The sequence below is a fragment of the Dendrobium catenatum genome, unplaced genomic scaffold (genome assembly GCF_001605985.2).
Source record: "Dendrobium catenatum unplaced genomic scaffold, ASM160598v2 fragScaff_scaffold_1358, whole genome shotgun sequence".
Classification (NCBI taxonomy): domain Eukaryota; kingdom Viridiplantae; phylum Streptophyta; class Magnoliopsida; order Asparagales; family Orchidaceae; genus Dendrobium; species Dendrobium catenatum.
This window is the reverse complement of record NW_021319820.1, coordinates 141,007-162,545: the sequence shown is the minus strand read 5'-3', so window position 1 is coordinate 162,545 and position 21,539 is coordinate 141,007. Positions and strand designations below refer to the sequence as shown.

At 35.4% G+C, this 21,539-nt stretch overlaps 1 protein-coding gene across 6 annotated transcripts in view; it reads left to right on the top strand.

The window, feature by feature from the left end:
* Window positions 1-21,029, top strand: part of LOC110100139 (RNA polymerase II C-terminal domain phosphatase-like 2) — a 49,338-nt gene extending 28,309 nt beyond the window's left edge. Inside the window, exons 3-15 of one of the 6 annotated variants that reach the window (XM_020827556.2) lie at window positions 3,870-4,080; window positions 4,341-4,498; window positions 4,598-4,668; window positions 4,770-4,875; window positions 4,953-5,042; window positions 8,242-8,302; window positions 9,223-9,338; window positions 9,435-9,488; window positions 9,781-9,877; window positions 10,057-10,274; window positions 10,353-10,427; window positions 10,524-10,589; window positions 20,629-21,029. In XM_020827556.2, coding sequence (XP_020683215.1) covers window positions 3,870-4,080; window positions 4,341-4,498; window positions 4,598-4,668; window positions 4,770-4,875; window positions 4,953-5,042; window positions 8,242-8,302; window positions 9,223-9,338; window positions 9,435-9,488; window positions 9,781-9,877; window positions 10,057-10,274; window positions 10,353-10,427; window positions 10,524-10,589; window positions 20,629-20,709 — 1,404 coding nt within the window. In that variant the 3' untranslated portion in view covers window positions 20,710-21,029. Of the gene's footprint in view, window positions 1-3,869; window positions 4,081-4,340; window positions 4,499-4,597; window positions 4,669-4,769; window positions 4,876-4,952; window positions 5,043-8,241; window positions 8,303-9,222; window positions 9,339-9,434; window positions 9,489-9,780; window positions 9,878-10,056; window positions 10,275-10,352; window positions 10,428-10,523; window positions 10,590-20,209; window positions 20,565-20,628 lie in introns of those variants that run through there. The other 5 variants (XM_020827558.2, XM_020827553.2, XR_003702488.1 and 2 more) reach the window with 5 other exon arrangements.
* The last annotated feature ends 510 nt before the right edge of the window (window positions 21,030-21,539 follow it).

Here is a 21,539-nt window from a genome sequence, read left to right as displayed (position 1 = left end):
ATGAATATTAGATATATTTAAAAATAAAAAATTATAATATATATGCATACATATAAATATAAATTATAATAAGAATAATATTTTATATACGAGGAGTTGAAAGACCAAAATAATCTTTTAGTATAGTTGGAGATCATTTTTGTCCTTCATAAAGAGTCAAGGGACTATTTTGGTCATTTTTTTTCTTTAATATAATATATAAAGTTTATAATATTAACAAAATTTATGTTATTAGCTTTTATAATACCCATTATAGCAGCCTTCGTAACCCAACCCAACTTTAAACCCTAACTCCCCATCTATTATTCGCATAGTTTTTTAAGTCCCATATTACAGGAGAGTTTTAAGTAGTTGTTTTAATATAGTGCAAAATACAAGTCATTAGTAACAAGCCAAGTTGCATAAGGTGGGAGTTATGTATACTTATTAAATCTTCCTACATATGCTTTAAAATGAGTTTTAAAAATTTTAAAAAGCTTTAATAAAACTAAAATAGGCTATTACAAATTTTATTAAAATAAAATTTAATATTTTACGCTCAATATTTTTCTGGTACAAAGGCTTTTTGTTGTTGTTGCACGCTCAATAAGCTTGCTCGAGCCTAAATGAGTTATAAATCAAAAGTATGTAAAAGCTGTAAGTTTGAACCATTTATTTCTATAAAACTAGGACTAATTTGATGGTTTTTTGATTAAACCGGCAATTTAAACTTGTTCAAGCCGGTTCAATGCAAATTCAATTTTTGAATGTAACTGGACCAACAACTTAATTGGTTCACGATTGAACCAGTCAGTTTGGTCCCGTTTTCAAAATAAAGATGTGTGCAATTCCATCTTTTGGCTTCTTTTTTAACGGCATGGAAAATCCTACAACCCTTAATAAGTTGGTTTATGTCCATTTGGATAGATGGCCAATTAATTTTTTTATATAAGGGCAATAGTCTTGTCCCACCAAAAATGACTCACAAGTCCATTGCATTCAAGTAAGATATCACAGCAAACATTATAGAATGCACAAACTATTTTTATAAAACAAATATCCATCGATGTTGTAAACACAGAAACACACCTTGATATTGTCGACATTTCTTTCCAAGATCTCTATCATTTGGATAAAATTCTTTAATTAACTCGAACCCTACCAGATTTGATTGGAGAGTACTGAGGAGTGTATATTTTTGTTAAAGGGCATTACCGACCTATTTTGAATGCCATATTTGTGCTTCAAGATGGACCAAATAGAGGAGAGGGATTCAGCTCACTTGGCATATCTACCTATAAGCCTGCTTTGGCTTTATGATATTTAAATGCTAATCTAAGATCAAGATTAACTCATTGGCTAAAAGATAGTGGTTCCGATGCAGTAGTACTTTAATTATTGCATAGTACTCTTTGTCATAAGTGAATTTTTTGTGACGTGCATCATTTAACTTTTCCTTAAAGGACATGATTGGAGTGGGTGCTGAATTGAAATTCTTAATAAAACGTCAATAGAAGGATGCAAGCCCGTGAAAACTTTGAAAATCCATAAAAGACTAAGGAGTTGGACGATTCAAAATAATGTTAACGTTTTCTTAACTCGTTTTTATTTTGGCGTAAGTGGTGACATATTTCAGAAAGTTAGTTTTACTCATTAAGAAAGCCGCCTATCTGCTGCCACCAAAAAATCCTACTACTGCTGAAATCTGTTGTAGCTCGCCATGGAAGGTTGCTGAATATGGCTTCCAGAGTTCTAGGATTGATTGTGTTAGAGTCCTGGACTCCACTTGATCACCTTCTCTTTTCACCTCTCTAACAACAGGGAAATTAAATTTCTCTCCAAAAATTGAAATTCTCAAGGAGAAATATCCTTTAAATAGACATTAATTCCCCCATGATAATAATTGATAACATCACAAAATACCCTACTAAAACAAAAAAAATTAGAAATCAGTCCAAAGAAATGAAAAAAATAATTAAACATACAACCCTATGGACTAATTCAACTATTATATTTCAATCCCATAACCATATGATTCATATTTTAACTCCCTAGTTTAATTAATCTGCCAATTTATTAACAATTTTTTATTCAAAATAAGCATGCAATACAATAGAATGCCATTTCTATCTTAATAATACTTGTATGCATCATGTTTTAATAATATTAAAATATAATCAATAATTTCATTTATATTTTTATTTAAGTAGATTGAAAAGTTAATTATAATAAGTTAAAATTTAGTATTTTGATAATTTATTTTAATTTAAGTTATAGCATAGGATAGTGCCTTGATAATGGTGTGCAAAAAACATACTTTGTTGACTTAAGGCGATGCCTTGACCTACACCTTGTTTGATTGCCTGATGGCAATTTTTCCCCATCTAATCTCATGGCATACACCGGGGGAGACCCAAAATATATTTTAAAATGTTAGTCACATTTATGGTAAACATCAGGCCAAGAAGACAGTAAATTAAGATATGATTTTAGTGAATTGCCTACAGCTATAAAGGCACTCCTTTATGTGCGTTTATCATCAACTACGGTGCTACAAAAGAGCACTCCATGGTACTAATATTTCTTTATTATGAAATTGCTTGTTGAGTTTGGAGGTGCTAGGTTGGTACCTAGGCTTGGCTTAAGCTCTTGAGATTCTAAAATGCTAGTACCTCTAAAAGTATGGTAATGTCAAATATGAATTTCATTGACGGATTTAATCCTCCATTGTTGCGTCACATGGCTAGTTGCATGTTAAACAAGGTGGCTAGCTTTAGGGTTTTGCATTCTTTATTCAACACTAAAAGAATGTCATACCAAATTGCATATGAGTTAGGAGCCTATGGAATACTTTTCTCACCCAGAAGTGGTTCGCATTTTTTAAATGCAAATCTGAACCGTAGGTTTGCATCTTAACTTTGATTTTTTATACATTCTTTGTTTAGGAATAAGTCCATGTTTTTTCCCCTTCAAATCATGAAGATTTTTGGGCTTTCATTATTATTCAATGGACCTTATGTAATATATTAGGTTATGCTTTTTTTTATATTTCGTTACTTGATTTGACGTAATGTATACTGAAATATTGATCGACTTAAAATTGATTTAGTAAAATAGAATTTTCTTTCCTGTGTAAAGCTTTACTTAATTTCATATGTGTTTTTAAATATATATTTGAAGGATTTCTTTCACTTTATTTCGGCCCACTTATTATTTGAAGCAAATAACAGTGCTTCGACTATGTTTTTGAAACGATTGGCACTAGTTATGTTGCACCCTTTGTGCGTTTATTATTATTTTGTTAGCTTGAACTTATTTTAAAATTTTTTTGAAGCGCTAATTGCGACATAACATATAATGAGGATCTTAGCATAGGCTCATTGACAGTTAGGGTAAAATTTAGGTTGTTAGGACTAATGTGAGTGCCAGAGTGGCAAATGAGTAAAATATTTTGCTAAATTGGAATTGGAAAACGCATGAAACTCTAAATTAGAATGCAAAGAAAAAATATAAATTGTAAAGCTGAACCAACTTGTTGAAATTAAGTGGTGACACAGCTGCTACTGTAAATTTGTATTGCAAGGATCATAGATCACAAACTTTTCAAATTCAACTTTAACATCTTGTTATCAAAGCTGTAATGCGGCACACACTAACAAAAGGTTTTTGATGCTATCCTCACACAACTAGTTATTACTACGTGAACAGAGCTGCTTTTTAATAATTTTTGCAGTATTTTTCTTTACTAAGCCTCCTCATCTATAGACGGTATCAACTGATTCATCTGGTTCTTGAAGCACTAGTATCATAAAAAGTTTGATGCTATAATCAAATGTTTAGAAACAATTGTGCGAGAAGGATGGTAATTTTGTTGCTTTGATTTTTCACAGATACGAGACACTAGTGTGTTTGTGAAGCTACGTCCTGCTTGGGAGGAATTGAGGAGCTACTTGACTGCCAAAGGACGCAAACGTTTTGAAGTATATGTGTGCACAATGGCGGAAAGAGACTATGCTTTAGAGATATGGAGGCTTCTTGATCCAGAATCTCATCTTATCAGTTCAAAGCAGCTGTTGGATCGGATCGTATGCGTAAAATCTGGCAAGAATTCACCTTTAAGATTGAAATTAAATTTATTTAATATATTGAAAATCATACTTATGTATCCTTTACAATGCAAAAAGTTTCCCTATTATATTGATTCATTTCTTTCTTATATATTATGCTTTTTATGCCGTGCCTCTTTGGAGGCTTTTAAGTTCTTATAAATCATTAATTCGTAGCCTAGTAATTAACGCATTGCAATTTTTAAAGATAAACTTTGGATATGTTTAATATGCTGTATGCTTAATGATTTGCAGGCTCAAGAAAGTCACTCCAACATGTTTTTAGAGATGCCAATTGTCATCCAAAAATGGCAATGGTTATTGATGATCGATTGCAGGTTTGGGATGATAGGGACCAACCTCGAGTTCATGTTGTTCCTGCATTCACTCCATATTATGCCCCTCAGGCAGAGGTGTTTATCATTTTTGATGATTGCATTTCATTATTCACATTGACGATTGGTTCAAAATGTTTGCAATGGCTGAGTTAGTGCGTACCTTAATTATTACAGGTGGCTAATACTGTTCCTGTTCTATGTGTTGCGAGAAATGTTGCCTGCAATGTACGAGGTGGTTTCTTCAAGTAAGTGGAGAGATAAATGTTGTTTTGGTTCCTTTTTTTCCTAAGCTTCCAATGTTCTTATCAAATACTTATATAATAATGTAACATGGTATTCTTGACAGAGAGTTTGATGAGATCCTATTGAGGAGAGTTTTTGAATTATGCTTTGAAAATGAGATACCTGATTTACCTTGTGCTCCAGACGTAGGTGATTACTTGATGTCAGAGGTATGGTCATTCTTTTTATATTTACTTCACTTTTTTTCTTCCTGTTTATTCTTTGTTTGACCATCTAGAAATATCAGGATACTGGTTCAGTGGTGAACAGCAATAGAGAGCTTCCCGTTACCGATGGCATGAATGGTTCTGAAGCAAAGCACAAGTTTCTTGGGCCAGTAAGATCATTGTCATATAACTCAAAATTTTTTCTTTATTTTACTAAGGCTTATTTGATAGATGTTTTTCATTCATTTAACAAAGCTTATGCTTCCTTTTTTATTTTAGGTTATTCCTCTATTTTTTGATAAAAAAATGTTCTTTTTCTTTCTTGAACCACTTTAGAAGCTTTTTCATTGCTCACGTTTAATTGTGCCACTTTACAGGCTTTGTCATTGCTTCATCCGACCAGATTGGTCTGTTCCTTTTTCTGTAAATGGACTTAGATGGTAGTGCTAAGATAGCCATTTCAGGGCATCTACCACTGCATTTATATAGACGTATCACTATTTCTTGTTTGCAGAGTTTACCAGTCTTTCAATCTTGTTCTTATTTCATCTCATGCATTTAATCCTTTCCTTCCTGCATCCTTTTGTTCCAGGTTCTGTCACATGTCATTGTCATCACCATCATTGCTAGCATTATGCCAACTATTAGGGTTAGGCTATGTGTATCCTTATATCCAATCCATTCTTGTTAAACATTGCTTTAGGTTTATAAATATTTTTTCTTGAGTTTTCTTAAAATTTCTATGCATGTAAATTTTGATCGACTTGTATTCCTTCCTAGTCCCATAACATTAATTTTATTTATCATCTTTTTAGTCTTACTTCTACCCTTTGTTGTGAATATCCAAACTATTTAAATCTATTTTCTACTATCTTATATTTAATATCTATTACTCCTATAGTCCATCTCATATAAACATTTCTCAAACAATCCTGTCACATATTCATCTTAATATTCTCATTTTTATCATATTTAAATTGAGTATCAATGATCCAATGTCTAATGCTCAGATCTATATAGCATAGCTGGCCTTGTTAAACTTTTATAAAATTTATCTATTGAGTCTCCACAATATTCTCTTATTATGTTATACTCCTTTGACACTCCTCTATTTTAATCCCATTTTGATTCTAGAAATTATATCTTCATTTATATCTTATGCTTTTGGAGAAAGTATTTAAGGTGTTTAAGCCTATTACACTTAGGTATCACTTGAATTTTTGATAATATCGACTCTTAATTTTTAATTTCATATCGACTAAACTTACATTTCATATTCGTAATCTTTGTTTAACTAGTCCTCAACTGCTTATCTTTTAACTATTTGCTTAATTTTTCTAACTTCCCATTTATTTCAACACTAAAGCATAAAACTAAGCATTTGCCTCTGATTATTATCCTTTCTATAATTCTTGTAGTTTTCCTTATATTCATTGTAAAACTAAGTGTATTTACATTTTCGTTCACTCTTTAAAAGCATATTTCCTCATGTAATAATATTTTGTATCTTTTGACTCCACTACTAAGTTTGTTTGTGTATGATTTATTTCTAGACTTTTCTAAAATTTTAATGTCAATCTTCTTAATGCAATTGGTCATCTCATACCACTTAAAGTTTGGTTCAACCAATAAATTAGAAGGCAGAGTCAACATTTTACCAATTATAGGGTGTATGACTCCTGGATCTATAGTTTTAATAATTCATAAATAAAAAAAATCAAATAGCACATTGAAAAAACCCACACATTTCTAAACTCCAACCTTGCAAATGAAATTTTAGATCTAAAGCTATCTCTTGAGGAACTATTTCCCATCGAATCAAGTGATGTGAAGCAAACTCTCCATCCATTAAAAACAGGCTTGACCAAGAAGATTCAATACAGTTTCTCATTGAGATGACCTACGTGTTTATTTTATTAATTTCTTGGTATATTTATCTGATGACTTCATCAAGCGAAATGGCAAAGCAACTACTTAGCTCCTCAAGTTTTTCCTCAAAGCCTTCGAGTCCTATTCTATTGGCTTCCCCCAAAGACTTTGAGCAAGGTTACTTGGTTATCTTAACCTTATTGACCTTAACTTGAATTTGTAGAGAAGCTACAATATCCTCCAACAAAGAGATTTCAACAAGTAATTCCTAGATTGTGATTGTCATTCTTGCCTCATCTCACAGGATAATTAAGGTTGATCTATTTGTTAGGAATAAAAAATCAAATATTTATTGCCTTCTTTGATGTTGATGTATTCGTTTGAATAATTAAATCCATGTGATCAATTGTATCAAGTCTTCCAACTTAGCTAGATGGAGTTAGATTAGGGAACTTTTTTCTTGCTATTTTTGGCTCCTCAAAAGAGACAATAGAATCAATACACTAGTATGCATACATATTCAGCTGGGCCAAGTTAATCAAATTGCCATGTAATCCTAAATTGAATTTGGCAAGTCATTATTCTTAAACCGACTTGGCACTTGCCAAGGTTGAGATTGGCCAACACTATACATCGCGTGAACTCATATCTTGTCAAGTCATTCACAAAAGGCTCCACTCTTCTCAAGAGATCAACCCACTAAGTCTTCTACTCACCTAAGCTACTCTCCAGAAGATCTTGGCTAATTGTTTATATAGTCGCTTGCTAATTAGGAGTTTTCACCAAGACTTGCCAAGGGTACTCTCCCTCAACTCGGACGCACCATAAGTTTCCCAACTTGTGGATAATTGTTAGCCAACCAATTTGTTTTTTTCTCAGCCTACTTCATTAATTTTTTTTCATATATATATATATTTTTGAAATTTTTTAAGTGTAGCCTTTTTTCATAGCACTAATTGTTGACCTGAGCTATAAATAAAGGGCTCAACGAATGACCTCAACATTCATTCATATCACATTAGTGTTGTATTTTATTTATTTATTTATTTTGATGCTTAAATCTAAGTAGATCCCAAAGTTTCTCATTAGAAGTTCCCCAACTCAAAGATAACTGTTAGTCAACCACATTTGTCTGTTTCACAACCTACTTAATTAAGTTTTTACTTGTAAATTTCTTGTATTCCCTTTTTGTAGCTATTTTTGTCACATTAAACCTGACCTGAACTATAAATAGGGGGTCAAAGCATTCAATCATATCACACCATTCTTGTACTTTTTTTACACTTAAATCTAAGAAGATTCTGTAGTTTTTCTCTCTAAATCTCTCTTTTTGTCTCTTCAAAGCTTGAACCGTACCTGTTAGTAAGATCTTGATCTCACCCATGTTAGTAAGATCTTGATGTCACCCATGGATAAAATTGGATCAAGCAAAAATCATCTCAACTTTAAATAGAAAATATCTATCAGAAGTTAATCAATGTAGTGATTTGATGTCTGTAGGCGTATCTTGTTGCAGAACCAATTCAACGTCAAGCACAGGCAACCCAATGCATACCATCAGGTTTTCTTCTTAACATACTTGCACAAGGGTTTTTTGTTTTTATGATGTTTCGGCTAATTTTATTCATTTGTATCGTCACAACAATGGCACCTTTGAAAGAATAGATATGAAGTTGATGTTAAAAATTCAGCATATAATTTATTAATCGATCTTTTTCATGAAGCTTCTATATCATTTCATGAATGAATTTACGGATTAAAAGGTTAAATGCCATAGATAAGTGACATGAACTCATGCTGCATTCTGATGCATGCGCATGCCATGTTTTAAATTTGCTTGAAATCGTTTGAAGATATGATACATCGCCTGTTATGATTTGTGCTTTTATTCAGTTCTGGACATGCCCTTGCGTGGATGCAACACATTTTACATTATTATTATTTATTTATCTTTGTTTTATAAGTATGAAATAATTTTCTTCTTCTTCTTTTTTTTTACATAGAGGGATTAAAATTAACTTATTTGTTCCATTGTTCATAAAATTTTGTTGGGTCATTAATGAGGATGAGTGATCAAGATTATTACTGTCATTTATGGGTTGTTTGTATGATGTCAACATTTAAGTAGCACAATTCTTCTGTAAATATTTAGGATTACTTAGTACTGTAACTTGTTTTGAGGATAAAGATCTGGTCCAACAACAACAACATCAAGTCTTTATCCCACTACGTGGGGTCGGCTACATGAATCCTTTTTCTCCATTGTGTCCTATTAAAGGTCAAATTCTCGTTTAAATCTAATAAAGAAAGGTCGTTCCTAATATATTCTAACCAAGTCTTTTTAGATCTGCCACTACCTTTCTTAACATAAGTCAAATCTAATACCTCTACTCTCCTAACCGGTCATTGGAAGGCCGAGGTAAATAGAATTTTTTTTTTGTGTGCCTTTAGCTGTTCTAATTTGATGATTTTTTTATGAAGATGATGATGGATCAGTGAATCGAGCATCAGCCAATAGGGCTGAGTCTCTTCCACTACTTCCATCTTTTTTGCTCATAGAAGTATTGCAGGAAATTGGGCGGAGGTGTGATTCTAAGGTATTTTAAGTTTGAGCCATGTACTGTTTCAGATGCTCCTGTTTCTGAATAATAAACTAACTCCTCTTTTTTGTTTGGAATTGTCATCCATTGCAGGTTGAATTTAGGTCTGTTTCTGAAAGCAGCAAGGATTTGCACTTTACTATTGAGGTTTGTATTACAGGACTGCTAAAGTTACTGTTTTAATTTTTCTATGCTACTTTGATTTCTATATAAAACATCAGTGTGCTTCGATATTTGTTTATTTTCCTTTGAAATATTGATTTTATTTGATTGCAAAGGTAATTTTTCAAAACATGAATGGGTGTATGAAATTTTGATGTGTACTTTTAGAAATGTTTTCCAGTAAAGATTACTCTCAAGGGTAATATCTTTTAATGCTGATTGTTTCTTCCACACGGAATTTGCTATATAGTGTGGTTACTCAGCAGTGTTTTTATAGGTCTTATTCAGCACTGAAAAGATTGGAATTGGAATGGGAAGAACAAGAAAAGAAGCTCAGCTGCAAGCTGCTGAGAATGCTTTGCGCAATTTGGCTAGTAAGTCTACAAAATTGAGCACACAGTCACTACTGCATTGTATTTAGCCTCACTTACCAGTTTTACCTGGTCAGCCTTTTAGTATGCGGCAATTTCATGGTATCGTCAAAATTTCAGTTAAAATACTTGCGATAAAGCAAGTTCCTTATTGTTTCATCCCTTTGCATTTATCTGATTAGGCGGGTACCTTTCATTTATTGCTCCGAATGTGGAGGTTGTCAAAACCGATAATATTTCTCTTGAAAATGAAAATGGTTTTTTAGAGGACTACATTGACAATATTCTGGACAAGTCATCCAAAAATGAACTTTTACCTAGTTCTAGTTTGGTTGGGCAGTTGGAGCAACCAGATAACTCAGAAAGATTGTCGTCCATCCTATCTGGTATAAAAGATCTTGTAAGAGACAAGAACTCATGTTCTGTTGTTATTTTACGTTGATGGTTAAGTTTATTAGGTATACTGACTAAATTTTAGTGTTTAGAGAGGAAAAACCTGGTCTTCCAAGAAGTGCCCCTAGCTTCCACAAGTTGTGAAGAATACTGTTTTCAGGTATCTTACCTTTGGTTCATCTTCGTATTAAATATTTTAATTTACATCTGTATGATTTTTTTTGTTTATGCATTCACTTTCTAACCTATGCTATAGGTCCAGTTAGCAGGAAAAGTTCTCGGCAGGGGAGTAGGTTTAAGCAAAGATAAGGCAAAGCTTCAGGTAATGTTATCAGCATTCCTTTCTATTTTCTACGTTTGGAATCTAATTTGTATAACTTGGTTTTTTTTTTCCCCTTTTCCTACAATAACCCTACTTTTGTTGTCCCATACTTCTGCTGTACTATGTTCTAACACTTTGAAAGTTTTTATTCGTTATGCACATTCCGTTCTCCAGTTCATTAAAATCTTTGTCCCTGTAAGCTGAACTTATGTCAAAATTGTTGATCATTTAATTTAAAATTGTATTTATGGCATCTTTGAGTAGAAACTATGTAAATAAAACAAGGTCAGTACGGCGTTGGTATTATATTAATCGTAATATCTTAGCATCTTTCACTTACTTTGGTATAGCTTGCGTTGCTTGGTCCCTCAGCACAAGCGTATTAGGAGGCTGCAGAAAATAAGGGTTGGATTGCTTGGATATTATTGGCTTGCCTAAGTTACAGCCTGATTAAATTATTAAATTGTAGTATCAACTTTGGAATAATCAAGACTAAGTTAGCTGGTTCAATTTTATTAAATACAACGCAGTTTATGCACTTGATGACAGCATATGCAAGTTTTACAACATTGATGCTTTTCCCAGGAAAAAGATAATCAATGAACTTCTTGAGCTGAGTGATGATTTGTTGCAATGGTTGAATCAGATTGAGTGGTGATCTACTAGTGTAAACTAGAAACAAATTATCAGCAATCACTTCAGGATAACAACGCTATTGAAGTACCTTCCAATATATTATTTTCTTTTTATAAACTCCTTTTCAATTGTTTCGGAAGTATAGCGTTCTATACTTTTGGGATTTGGGACTAAGACTTCATCCTAATATAATTTACTAACACCTTCGTATGTATTACCTTTTGGTATTAAGGTTTTAGTTTCTTATTAGTGATTAATAGAAGTATTTTATTATTTTCTAGATCATTTAATTGAATTTTGATTTCGTTAATTTTCCATCATGGGTCTTTTTTTTTTTAATTTGGTTGGTTTGCCTGACATGTGCTTAATAATTTGGCTTTTAATCCTAGTTTTTTTTTCCTTTAATAGCTCTGAAGTTGTATAAGGTTTTCAAAGCCATTAGGAGAACTATCTTATTTCAGTAATAGTTTCTTTTGCAGCCATATTTTACCTTTTGATTAATTACCCTCCGTAAGTACTTTTTTTTACGGCCCTGTTTTTCCTAAGATTATTTCATGTTTTGAATATTTTCTTTATTTTGTCAAGGCGTTGAAAATATTATTCCATAATAAATACTATAACAACAACAACATCAACCTTAATCCCACTGTGGGTTGGCTTTGTGAATTCTTTTACTCCTTTGTCCTGTTAAGTGTTAAATTCTCATTTATTCAGTTCTAATACTTTCTAATCAAGTCTTTTTAGCTCTCTACCTTTCTTAACGTAGGTTAAATCTAATACATCGACTTTCTTATTCGGATGATTGGAAGGCCGACATTTTATGTGCCAAACCATCTAAGACAACTTTCTATGATATTATCTGTCACGGGAGCTACTCCAACGGTCCAACCTTTTCATATATATAGTGATTTTACATTTTGTCTCTAAGAGTAACGCCACTCATCCATCTAAGCATCCTCATCTCTACAACACTTAATGTAATTTTATGTTTCTCTTTTAATGGCCAATATTTTGCACCATAAAAGCATTGTAGGTCTCACCGCCATCTTATAGAAATTTCCCTTAAGTTTGAGGGGTATATTAGGCCAGTCCAAGAAGGACCGGTCTAGTCGGCCCCTTGTTTATGCAAGGCGGACCGGGGCAGTAGCCTCCCCTAGAGATGAGTATTAGGTGAAAGGATGTGTGCTGATTTTGCAAGAAGAGGGGTTGATTTTGAGCATAGGGGTGAGGATTGGGACTGAAGGAGAGGTGATTTTGAAGATGGGTTTGGGTATGAGCGCAGAAGGGAGGATCGGGATACTTAGGGAGGACCACCTATTCGTGGAATGGGAGGTTATGGAGGATTTAGGGAAATGGAGGAGATCTGAGGGCGAGGAAGCTGAAGATGCCTATCTTTGAGGGAGAGGATGCACATGGGTGGATCTGCAAGGTGAATAAATATTTCAACATAAATAGATTGACAGAGGAGGAGAGGCTGATAGTTGTTGGCCTATGTTTGGAAGGGAAGGCTTTGACTTGGTACAAGTGGAGGAACTTGAGATGACCCATACAAAACTGGAGGGAGTTCAAGGATTGCTTGTTGGAACGTTTCCAAACCAGTAAAGGAGGAGACTTTATTAGCAGTTTTTCGCCCTAACACAGGAGGGATCAGTGGTAAAGTACCAGGAGAGGTTCGAGGGCCTTGCTAGCCGTTTGAATCGGCTTCTTGAGATGATGTTAGAGGGAAACTACATCAAAAGTCTCAAACCAAAGATCCGGGCGGCAGTTAGAGTGATGAGGCCTCATGACTTAGGAGAGGCTATGGAGCTTAGCTCAGTTAGTGGAGGATTTGAAGCACTTGGAGAGGATGGCTATAGGGGCGAAGACCACCACATTTTTAGCACCAAAGGGGCCGACACCTAGTGGTCTCCGAGAGGCAATAAAGGAGAAGCTTGTATGAGGGGTAATCAGAGGAAATTTCAAGAAGTTCACTAAGAAGGAGCTGCAAGAGAAGAGGGCTAAGGGGTTGTGCTTTAGATGTGATGAGAAGTATACACCGGAGCACAAGTGCAATGACCAAACTCTTCAGGTTCTCACCGTCTACGATAATGTGGAAGTTGAGAGAGGTGGGAGTGAGGCTTTGGTAGAAGGGGATAGTGAATCACACCATAAAAGTGAAGGGGGAAATAACAAACAGAGAGGTGGTACTGATAGACAGTGGGGATACTCACAATTTCATCTACAATTAGGTCATTAGACCAATTGGGGGTGAAATTGGTGGACACAAGGTGTTATGGGGTGATGATGAGCATTGAGAAGGTGGAGACGGGTAGAGGAGTGTGTAGGACAATGATACTAACTATATATGGGGTTCAAATGAGGGAGGATTTCCTCTCATTGGAGCTAGGGAGGACAATCCTCTTTTAGTACAACTACTCGTACAGTAGTTCTGTGAGGTCTTTCAGCCACCTCAAGGCTTACCACCACCGAGGAAGCAGGAGCGCGTCATCACCTTGTGGGAGAGAGTGTCACCGATCAGTGTCTGGTCTTCTCGCTACCTTTGGATTCAGAATGATGAGATTGAGAAGCTGATCTGAGAGATGTTAGAGGTAGGGATCGTTTAGCCAAGTGTGAGCCCTTTTTCTAGCTTAGTCTTATTGGTCAAGAAAAAGTATGGGAGCTGAAGGTTCTGTGTGGACTACCGGACCTTGAATAAGGAGATTGTGCTAGACAAGTTCTTCATTCCGGTGATCTATGAGCTACTGGATGAGTTGTGTAGAGTAATGGTGTTCACCAAGATGGATCTGAAGTCAGGATACCATCAAATCAAGATGAGAGATGAGAATGTTCAGAAGGCTGCATTCAGGACACACGAGGGACACTTCTTAGTGATGTCGTTCGGTCTCACAAATGCCCTTGCTATTTTCCAGTCCCTTATGAATAAGTTATTCCGACCATACCTCCAAAAGTTTGTATTAATTTTCTTTGATGTCATCATAGTGTACAACAGGTCTGAAGAGCATTTGGAGCACTTGAGGGTGGTCTTATGGGTGTTATAGGAGCAACAGCTGAGGGTCAACATGAAGAAGTGTTGTTTTGCACAGACTAGTATGGAGTACTTGGGGCATGTAATATATCAGGAGGGAGTAGTCGCTGATCAGGCCAAGATTGAGGCAATGCTGAAATGACCTCTAACTAGGAACCTGAGAGAGCTGAGCGCTTTCATAAGATTAATGGGATATTACAGAAGATTTGTGAGAGCATACAGTACTATAGCATGACCACTGACGGAGTAGTTGAAGAAGGACAATTTTTTGTAAGGGGAGGCAGGTACTCGAGCTTTTGAGAGATTGAAGCAAGCCATGATTCGCAGTACTGATGTTGGCCATACTAGATTTCAGTTAGGTTTTTGTAGTAGAGACTGATACCTCAGGGTACAGATTGGGGGTAGTGCTTATGCAAAATCACAAACCCATAGCCTACTTCAGTCAAGCATTGACGGTCAGAGCTAGGCTAAAGTCAGTCTATGAGATGGAGTTGATGGCCATCTTTTTAGTAATTTAGAAGTGGCATACTTATTGGGATGATATTCCATCATCGAGACAAATCGGAGGAGCTTGAAATACTTGTTAGAGCAGAAGATGGTGACTGACGAGCATCAGAGTTGGCTGCTGTTGGGCTATGACTTTGAGATCCAAAACAGGCCTGGATTAGAGAACATTGCAGCTGATGCCTTATTCAGATGTATGGGGGAGCTCTAGGAGATGTCCATTTTGGTACTAATGATGATAGATTGAGGGGCTATCGAAGAGGAAAATGTGCAGGATGAAGAGTTAAGAAAGACTAGGATGGATCTACTTAGGGATGAGAATAGCTACCCAAGCTATTTCCTAGAGGGAGAGACTATTGTACCAAGGGAAGTTTATGCTGCCACAGACCTTGGTTCATATTCCCCACCTGTTGTAGGAATTCAATGGGAGCATCGTTGGATTCCATTCTAGTGTGTAGAAGACAAATAGGAGATTAGCAGTAGAGTTGTATTGAAAGGGGATGCACAAGGATGTGGAGAAGATAGTGGGTAGGTGTGAGTTATGCTAGAGGAACAAGTACATGGCTATGGCTCTAGGGGGGTTATTTCAATCCCTGGCTCTTCCAGACAGAGTGTGGGAGGAGGTCATCAATGGGTTTCATAGATGGGCTACCCCAATCTGAGGGGTTTATAATGATTTTAGTGGTGATTGACAAATTGAGAAAGTATGCTCACTTCATTCCCTTACGACATCCTTACACGAGAGTTACAGTGGCAACAACATTCATCAGAGAGGTGGTCAGGTTGCATGGGATATCAGAGTTGAAAGTTTCTGATCAAGATAAGGTGTTCCTTAGTCATTTTTGGAGAAAGTTGTTCAAGATGCAAGGAACAATGCTGAAGAGGAACACCACTTACCACCCTCAGACAAACAGGCAGACGAAGGTGGTAAACAGGTGCCCAGAGACTTACTTGCGGTGTTTTGCCTTAAAGACTTCTCGGTTGTGGGCCACGTGGCTAGTGTGGGCGGGGTACTGGTGCAACACGTCATACCACTCGACTTCCCAGATGATTCCTTTCAAAGCGATGCATGGAAGAGACTCTCCGCACTTGGTGCATTTGGACTAGGGGTGTAAGTGAGCCGAGCCGGCTCGAGCTCGACTCGTTTATAGGCTCGCGAGCCGAGCTTTAGGAACGAAAACGAGCGGCTCGCGAGCGGCTCGATAAGCTCGATATAGTGTTGCGAGTCGAGTTCGAGCTCGATTTTTGAGCTCGACTTGAGCTCGAGCTTGAGTTCGAGCTGGGTATTCTACTTGCGAGTCGAGCTCGAACACCCCCTGACTCGAGCTCGACTCGACTCATTTACACCCCTAATTTGGACATAGTAGCATGCCAGTCTCTTCAGTAAAGCGGTACTTGGAGGGAAGGGCCAGAGTACTGGACGAATTAAAAAGGCACATGATGAATGCTCAACAAATTATGAAGCAAGCGGATGTGCACAGGAAGGACATCCTGTTCGTAGTTGGGGATAGGGTGTTCTTGAAGCTGCGGCCCTACAAACAGAGGATAATAGCCAACATGAGGAATGAGAAGTTATCCTCGAGGTACTTTGGCTCGTATAAGGTATTGGAGTGGATTAGCTTATCGCTTGAGGTTACCCTTGACTACTACCATACATTCGGTGTTCCATGTGTCGCAACTGAGGAGAGCTATTGAGGATCATGCAGCTAGTTTAGAGTTACCAGTGGCACTAACTGAGGATTGGAGGTGATGTTGAAACCACGAAATTAAAAGGGGTAAGACAGAGAAGGGCCGATTAAGGAGGTGTTGATCAAATGGAGGAACATACCAGACTACGATGCCACATGGGAGCCATATGAGAGAGTGAAGCATCAGTTCTCATCCTTTCACCTTGTGGACAAGGTGATTCTTTGAGAGGGGGTATTGTTAGACCAGTCCAGTGGCCCAACACAAGGGCCGCCCCCTTGTTTATGCCTGGTACACCTAGGTAGCAGCCCGCCCCCTTGTGGGGCCCACTATTTGAATAAAGAAATAAAGAGTGTGGGGTAGTTTAGGAGGGATTTGAAATTGGGGAGAGTTGTTTAGTAAATTGGAGTTATATTTGTATGCTTTAAATAGATGAGATTGTCTAAGGTTAGGGTTATCTTGGTTGTTTGCTGAAATTGAGAGTCTTCTTAGGTTTGTTTGGGAGAGCCAGATCTTCCTCTCGAATTGAAAACCAGTTGTATCTTATTTTCTTTCTTTCATCTACTATCAACTTAAGAGTGTACCTATAGTTATTCCTCTACTTTCTTCTCAAAAGCTGATTTGTAAGTTGCTGAATTCTGATTTCAGCAAGGAATTTTTTCTATTTTTTAAAAAGTATTTCCTATCAGGTATTGTTCTATCACACAATAGTCCTTATGCATTCCTTTACTTCCCATACAAGTTGAATTCTACTAATAATATATCTATCCATTTCACCATCACTTTGAACATTAGACCTAAGATATCTAAAGCGTGTACTCCTTTTAATGACTTGATTGCCCAAAGTCATAATCCCCCCACTAAATATATTACTGTTAAAATTGCACTCCATATATTCAATTTTAGATATACTCAAACGGAAATTTTTAGACCCTAAGAATGACCCCCAAAATTCAAGTTTTTTTATTCCATAATGAGAATAAAATACAAATATTTCTTTTATGTAGAAAAAGAACTTAAATTAAATGAGAATAAAAGAGTACATCAAATGGATAAATAGGATCTGTCAAAAAAAAAAAAGTGGACCTGATAAATACACGGATAATGAAATACAAAAAACATCAAATAAATCTAAAATTTGGGAAACACTAGCAGTCCCATCTGATTAAGCCTCTTGAAAAAGGGGAATACTTGAAGGGTTAATCACCAGAGCATCAGAAAGTAAATCTCCTAGATTGAAGAGCCAATTAGCAACAAAATTTCCTTCTCAACAAAAACAAATACTGATATATCATCTTTATAAGCTGCAATAAATTTACCACCTAATGAAAATGTTAAGTTCATCCTTTTTAAAAAATTTGTGATGTATTTTTTAACCCAAATGGCAACTTTTGACTGTAGTTCAAATAGAATAATAAATAATGACGTTTATTTTATAGATTTATAGTCTTTCAGCTATGTTGCATGTCAGATTCTGTCTTGGCTCTATTGAAATTCTCGACAGTAGTCCCACCTTTGTCCTGCGGTTGCTTTACAAACAAGAAACATGCACAGTAAACAAAATTGCCCGCGTCCACTCAAGGATATCACCCGTTGGGAAGGAACTCCGGCACCAAATTTAATACTCAAGTTCGAAGGTAAATAAGTGTTGAAATGAGTTCAACAGAATTTCCTTTTGGAATGAAAAGGTTAATGATGATGAATGAAAAGGTTTTGTGGCACAGATATTTGTTTTGTTGACACCCTAACTTGTCAATCCATTTGGCCCTATTTTGATAGAGTACAAATCATGAACATCCAGCTGTGAACAACATCGTGCAACTTGCTGGCAGCAATGGCACTGATTGAACCCAAGCATGTGCGTCATTCCCCTAGATGGCTTAAAGACTTTCAAGTGAAGAAAGGATGATATGGGTTCTAATATGGGTGAGCAAAGAGAAAAATAATAAAAAATTATTTTCTGATTGTTAGCTACTGCCACATGTCACTTTTGGCTGGTTAAGGGAATAGCATAGTAAAACGTATTCACTATAAGATGGAGGGAGCCGGTATATAAAGGCATAGAAAAACACAACTCTTTTTACCTGTTCATCATTTTCTTTGCTTCGTTTCTTTTCTTGTGGGGTAGGAGGCAACGTTCGTTCAATTTTCTTAAGTATCTTAATATTCATCCATTTTCTTTATATTATTATTATTGTGCAAACATATAATATATCATTTTAATTAAGCTTTCCGTAACAGGGATTAAAATCACCATTCCAACCAAGTTTTAAACTTACGCAATTGAGTATTGAGGCATTTTTTGTTCTTGAGGCGAGGCATAAGCCTCAAAGCGTTTTGAGGTACAAGCCTAAACATCCAAAAGTTGCGTAAGTGAAAATAAAGGTTAAAAGTAATTTTTAGAAGATGATATTAACTTTCTATTGAACTATGAAGTAACAAATTAACATACATATGAAATAAAAAATTGCACAATATGTAAATTAAAGTAATAAAATGCATAAAATAAAATTGAAATCCAAATATTACAAGAACAAAATAACATAAAATATAAGAATTGCATAAAAGTATCTCATATAGCATCAAGTTCAATTCCAAATTCCTTCTTTCCCAAAATCCTACTCATTTACATTTAGTTTCTAAAGAAAGCTGAAATATTTAACAACTTAGAAATCATTTGTACTGTCATTATTATTGAGGTCGTCTTTATTTGAGTCACTGTTATAACAAATTTGTTTCTCCCATGCCTGATCCTGTGTAGTCCAATGACTTACAATCTACTTCTTTTTCATTTATTTCAGTTATCTTCCTCTTTCATGAATGTTTTTCATCAATATAAAGATGAGATTAATACTCTAAAATTTTTAGAGGAAGTGGTTGTAGTGATTGGCCTCCAAGTGATCCCTTACGGTGGCTAAGATGGTGGTGGTTACAACAGAGGCGGAAGGCTGGAGGTAGAGGCAGTTGAGAGGAAGCTGCTACAGCTAGGGGGGTGCATGGAGGCGTGATTTGTTCGGAGCTTTAGTCTAGGATTTAGGTAAGTTTTAATAAAAATATATATAAATAGGTTGAGGCGTACGCTTCACACCAATTTGGCGAGATGTACCTCAACCAAACTGAGGTGTGCGTCTCATAAAAAAAGCTTGAGGCGTAAGTTTCGAGGTGCTTTTCACCGAAATTGTGCTAAGATTGGCCTCAAGGTGAGCCTCATATTACACAATTTGAAACAATGATTCCAATTTCTCTGTTCTCCTCTGCATGTATTGGGCATAGCTTATACTTAATTGGGAGTAAGCGAAGGAGCCTCTCTCCAATAAAAGACTGCATTTCTTTCAGAGATTTTGCCCCGTATAGCCACATTGAATTTACCTGCTAGCAGTCCTGAAAATCTTTAGGGTGATGCTGACTGCATGGAGCTTCTTCTTCTTCTTCTTCTTTTTAATTAAAATGAAATAATCCAACTATGGAGCTAGATACTACTAAACTGCCACTATTTTTTGACTATCTAACTGTCTACACAATTGAAAGGAGTTAGTTTTGGGCAAGTTTGAGACTCTTTTAGCTGCTTGTATATTTAGAAGGGTAAACTTTTTTAATTCGGTTCTATAGTTTTGCCATTACAATAGATAAAATAACAAAACAATCATTATATTTTTAATTTTCATAACAATTTGATCAAATATATGATAGTAGATTATATCAAATGAAAAATCTAACTAAATTAGACGTAATATACTCATTAAACTAATCAGATTATCTTTTGATGCAGGATTTGGCAGTCAGTGTGACATTTTATGGAAAACATAATGATAGCTTTACAATTTTATTGACTATAATACTCTTCGATTTATCCCAGTTATTTCGATGTGTTCTATGATCAGATATCTGATATTTTTCATGTGAAATGAAAAGATCATCATTTTAAAGCAAATGTTATTTTATTAGTCATTTTCTCAATTTAAGCTGCCAAATTGTAAAGTAGAATAAGAAAGAATTATTTTTAAAGGGCTTGACCTCTGTTTTTATTTATTATTATTTTTTAATTTTTTTGCCGTCAAACACAAACCATTATTGGTTTCAGCACTGTTTAATCTCTGGTTAATGGATGGATGTCAGTTATTGGATTTCTTCTAGTCGTTGCCTTTTTTTATTTGAGCTTTGCACTGAACTAATGACTAATGTTAGCAGGCTGCTGAAGAGGCGCTAAAGTATTTGAAAGCAACCACCGAAATGCAAAGGCTTAAACAACAAAATCCTTCTAGGTCATGATATTAGAGGCCCCTAACTTTTGACAACCTATATGAACTGTAGAGCTTACTCCATATATCATGGCCATATGCTTTAGCTCATAATTTCATCAATCAATGTTTTTTGGTACGGTTTTTCTGGAGGTGAGGTTTGAAGCCAGAACTTCACTATTTGTGTTTGCTTGAAAAATATAAGGCACAGTGATGTTTTATCATTTTAAAAAGTTGGTGACCAATTGCGAAGGCAATGACATACACAAATATTGATTAATGTTCAAAGTGCATGAAATTGGTGAAAATTTCGCAGATTATGACTTATTTAAGAGTAAGAGATTGATCCTAGCACAGAAGCAAAGCATTTCTATGGTCGTTTTCAGTTATGTTGCATTTATCTCTGATGTGGGTTTAGCCTAGGCTTTGAATGGCGGATTGTGGTGAGATTCAGGGGCATCAGGGTTCTTTGCTGTAGAGTGCGGTTGGAATAATTTTGGGTAAGATATCATGGTCAAAGTTCGATCATGATGTATAAAAGTTTTATTAAATTTATTTTGAATGTCGTGTAATATATGAGTAATTAATCGAAATTCGAAATTTTATGATTTTGAGATCTTTCGCGGCTCAAATTTTTGTTTTCATGGTAGTTTGCTTCTAGTATCTTTTTTGTAGTGTTTGTGCTTGAATTTTTAATGAGACGCGGGGGTGCAAGATATAGCGAGGGGTTATAGAATATTTAAACATATAACTTTGGGGTGGAAAGATGCCCACCGAGAAGACAATTAGACACTTATTTGTGTAATAATAAGCACAATTCAGCAAAACTTATATGGACGATAAGACATTCTTTTAATAATA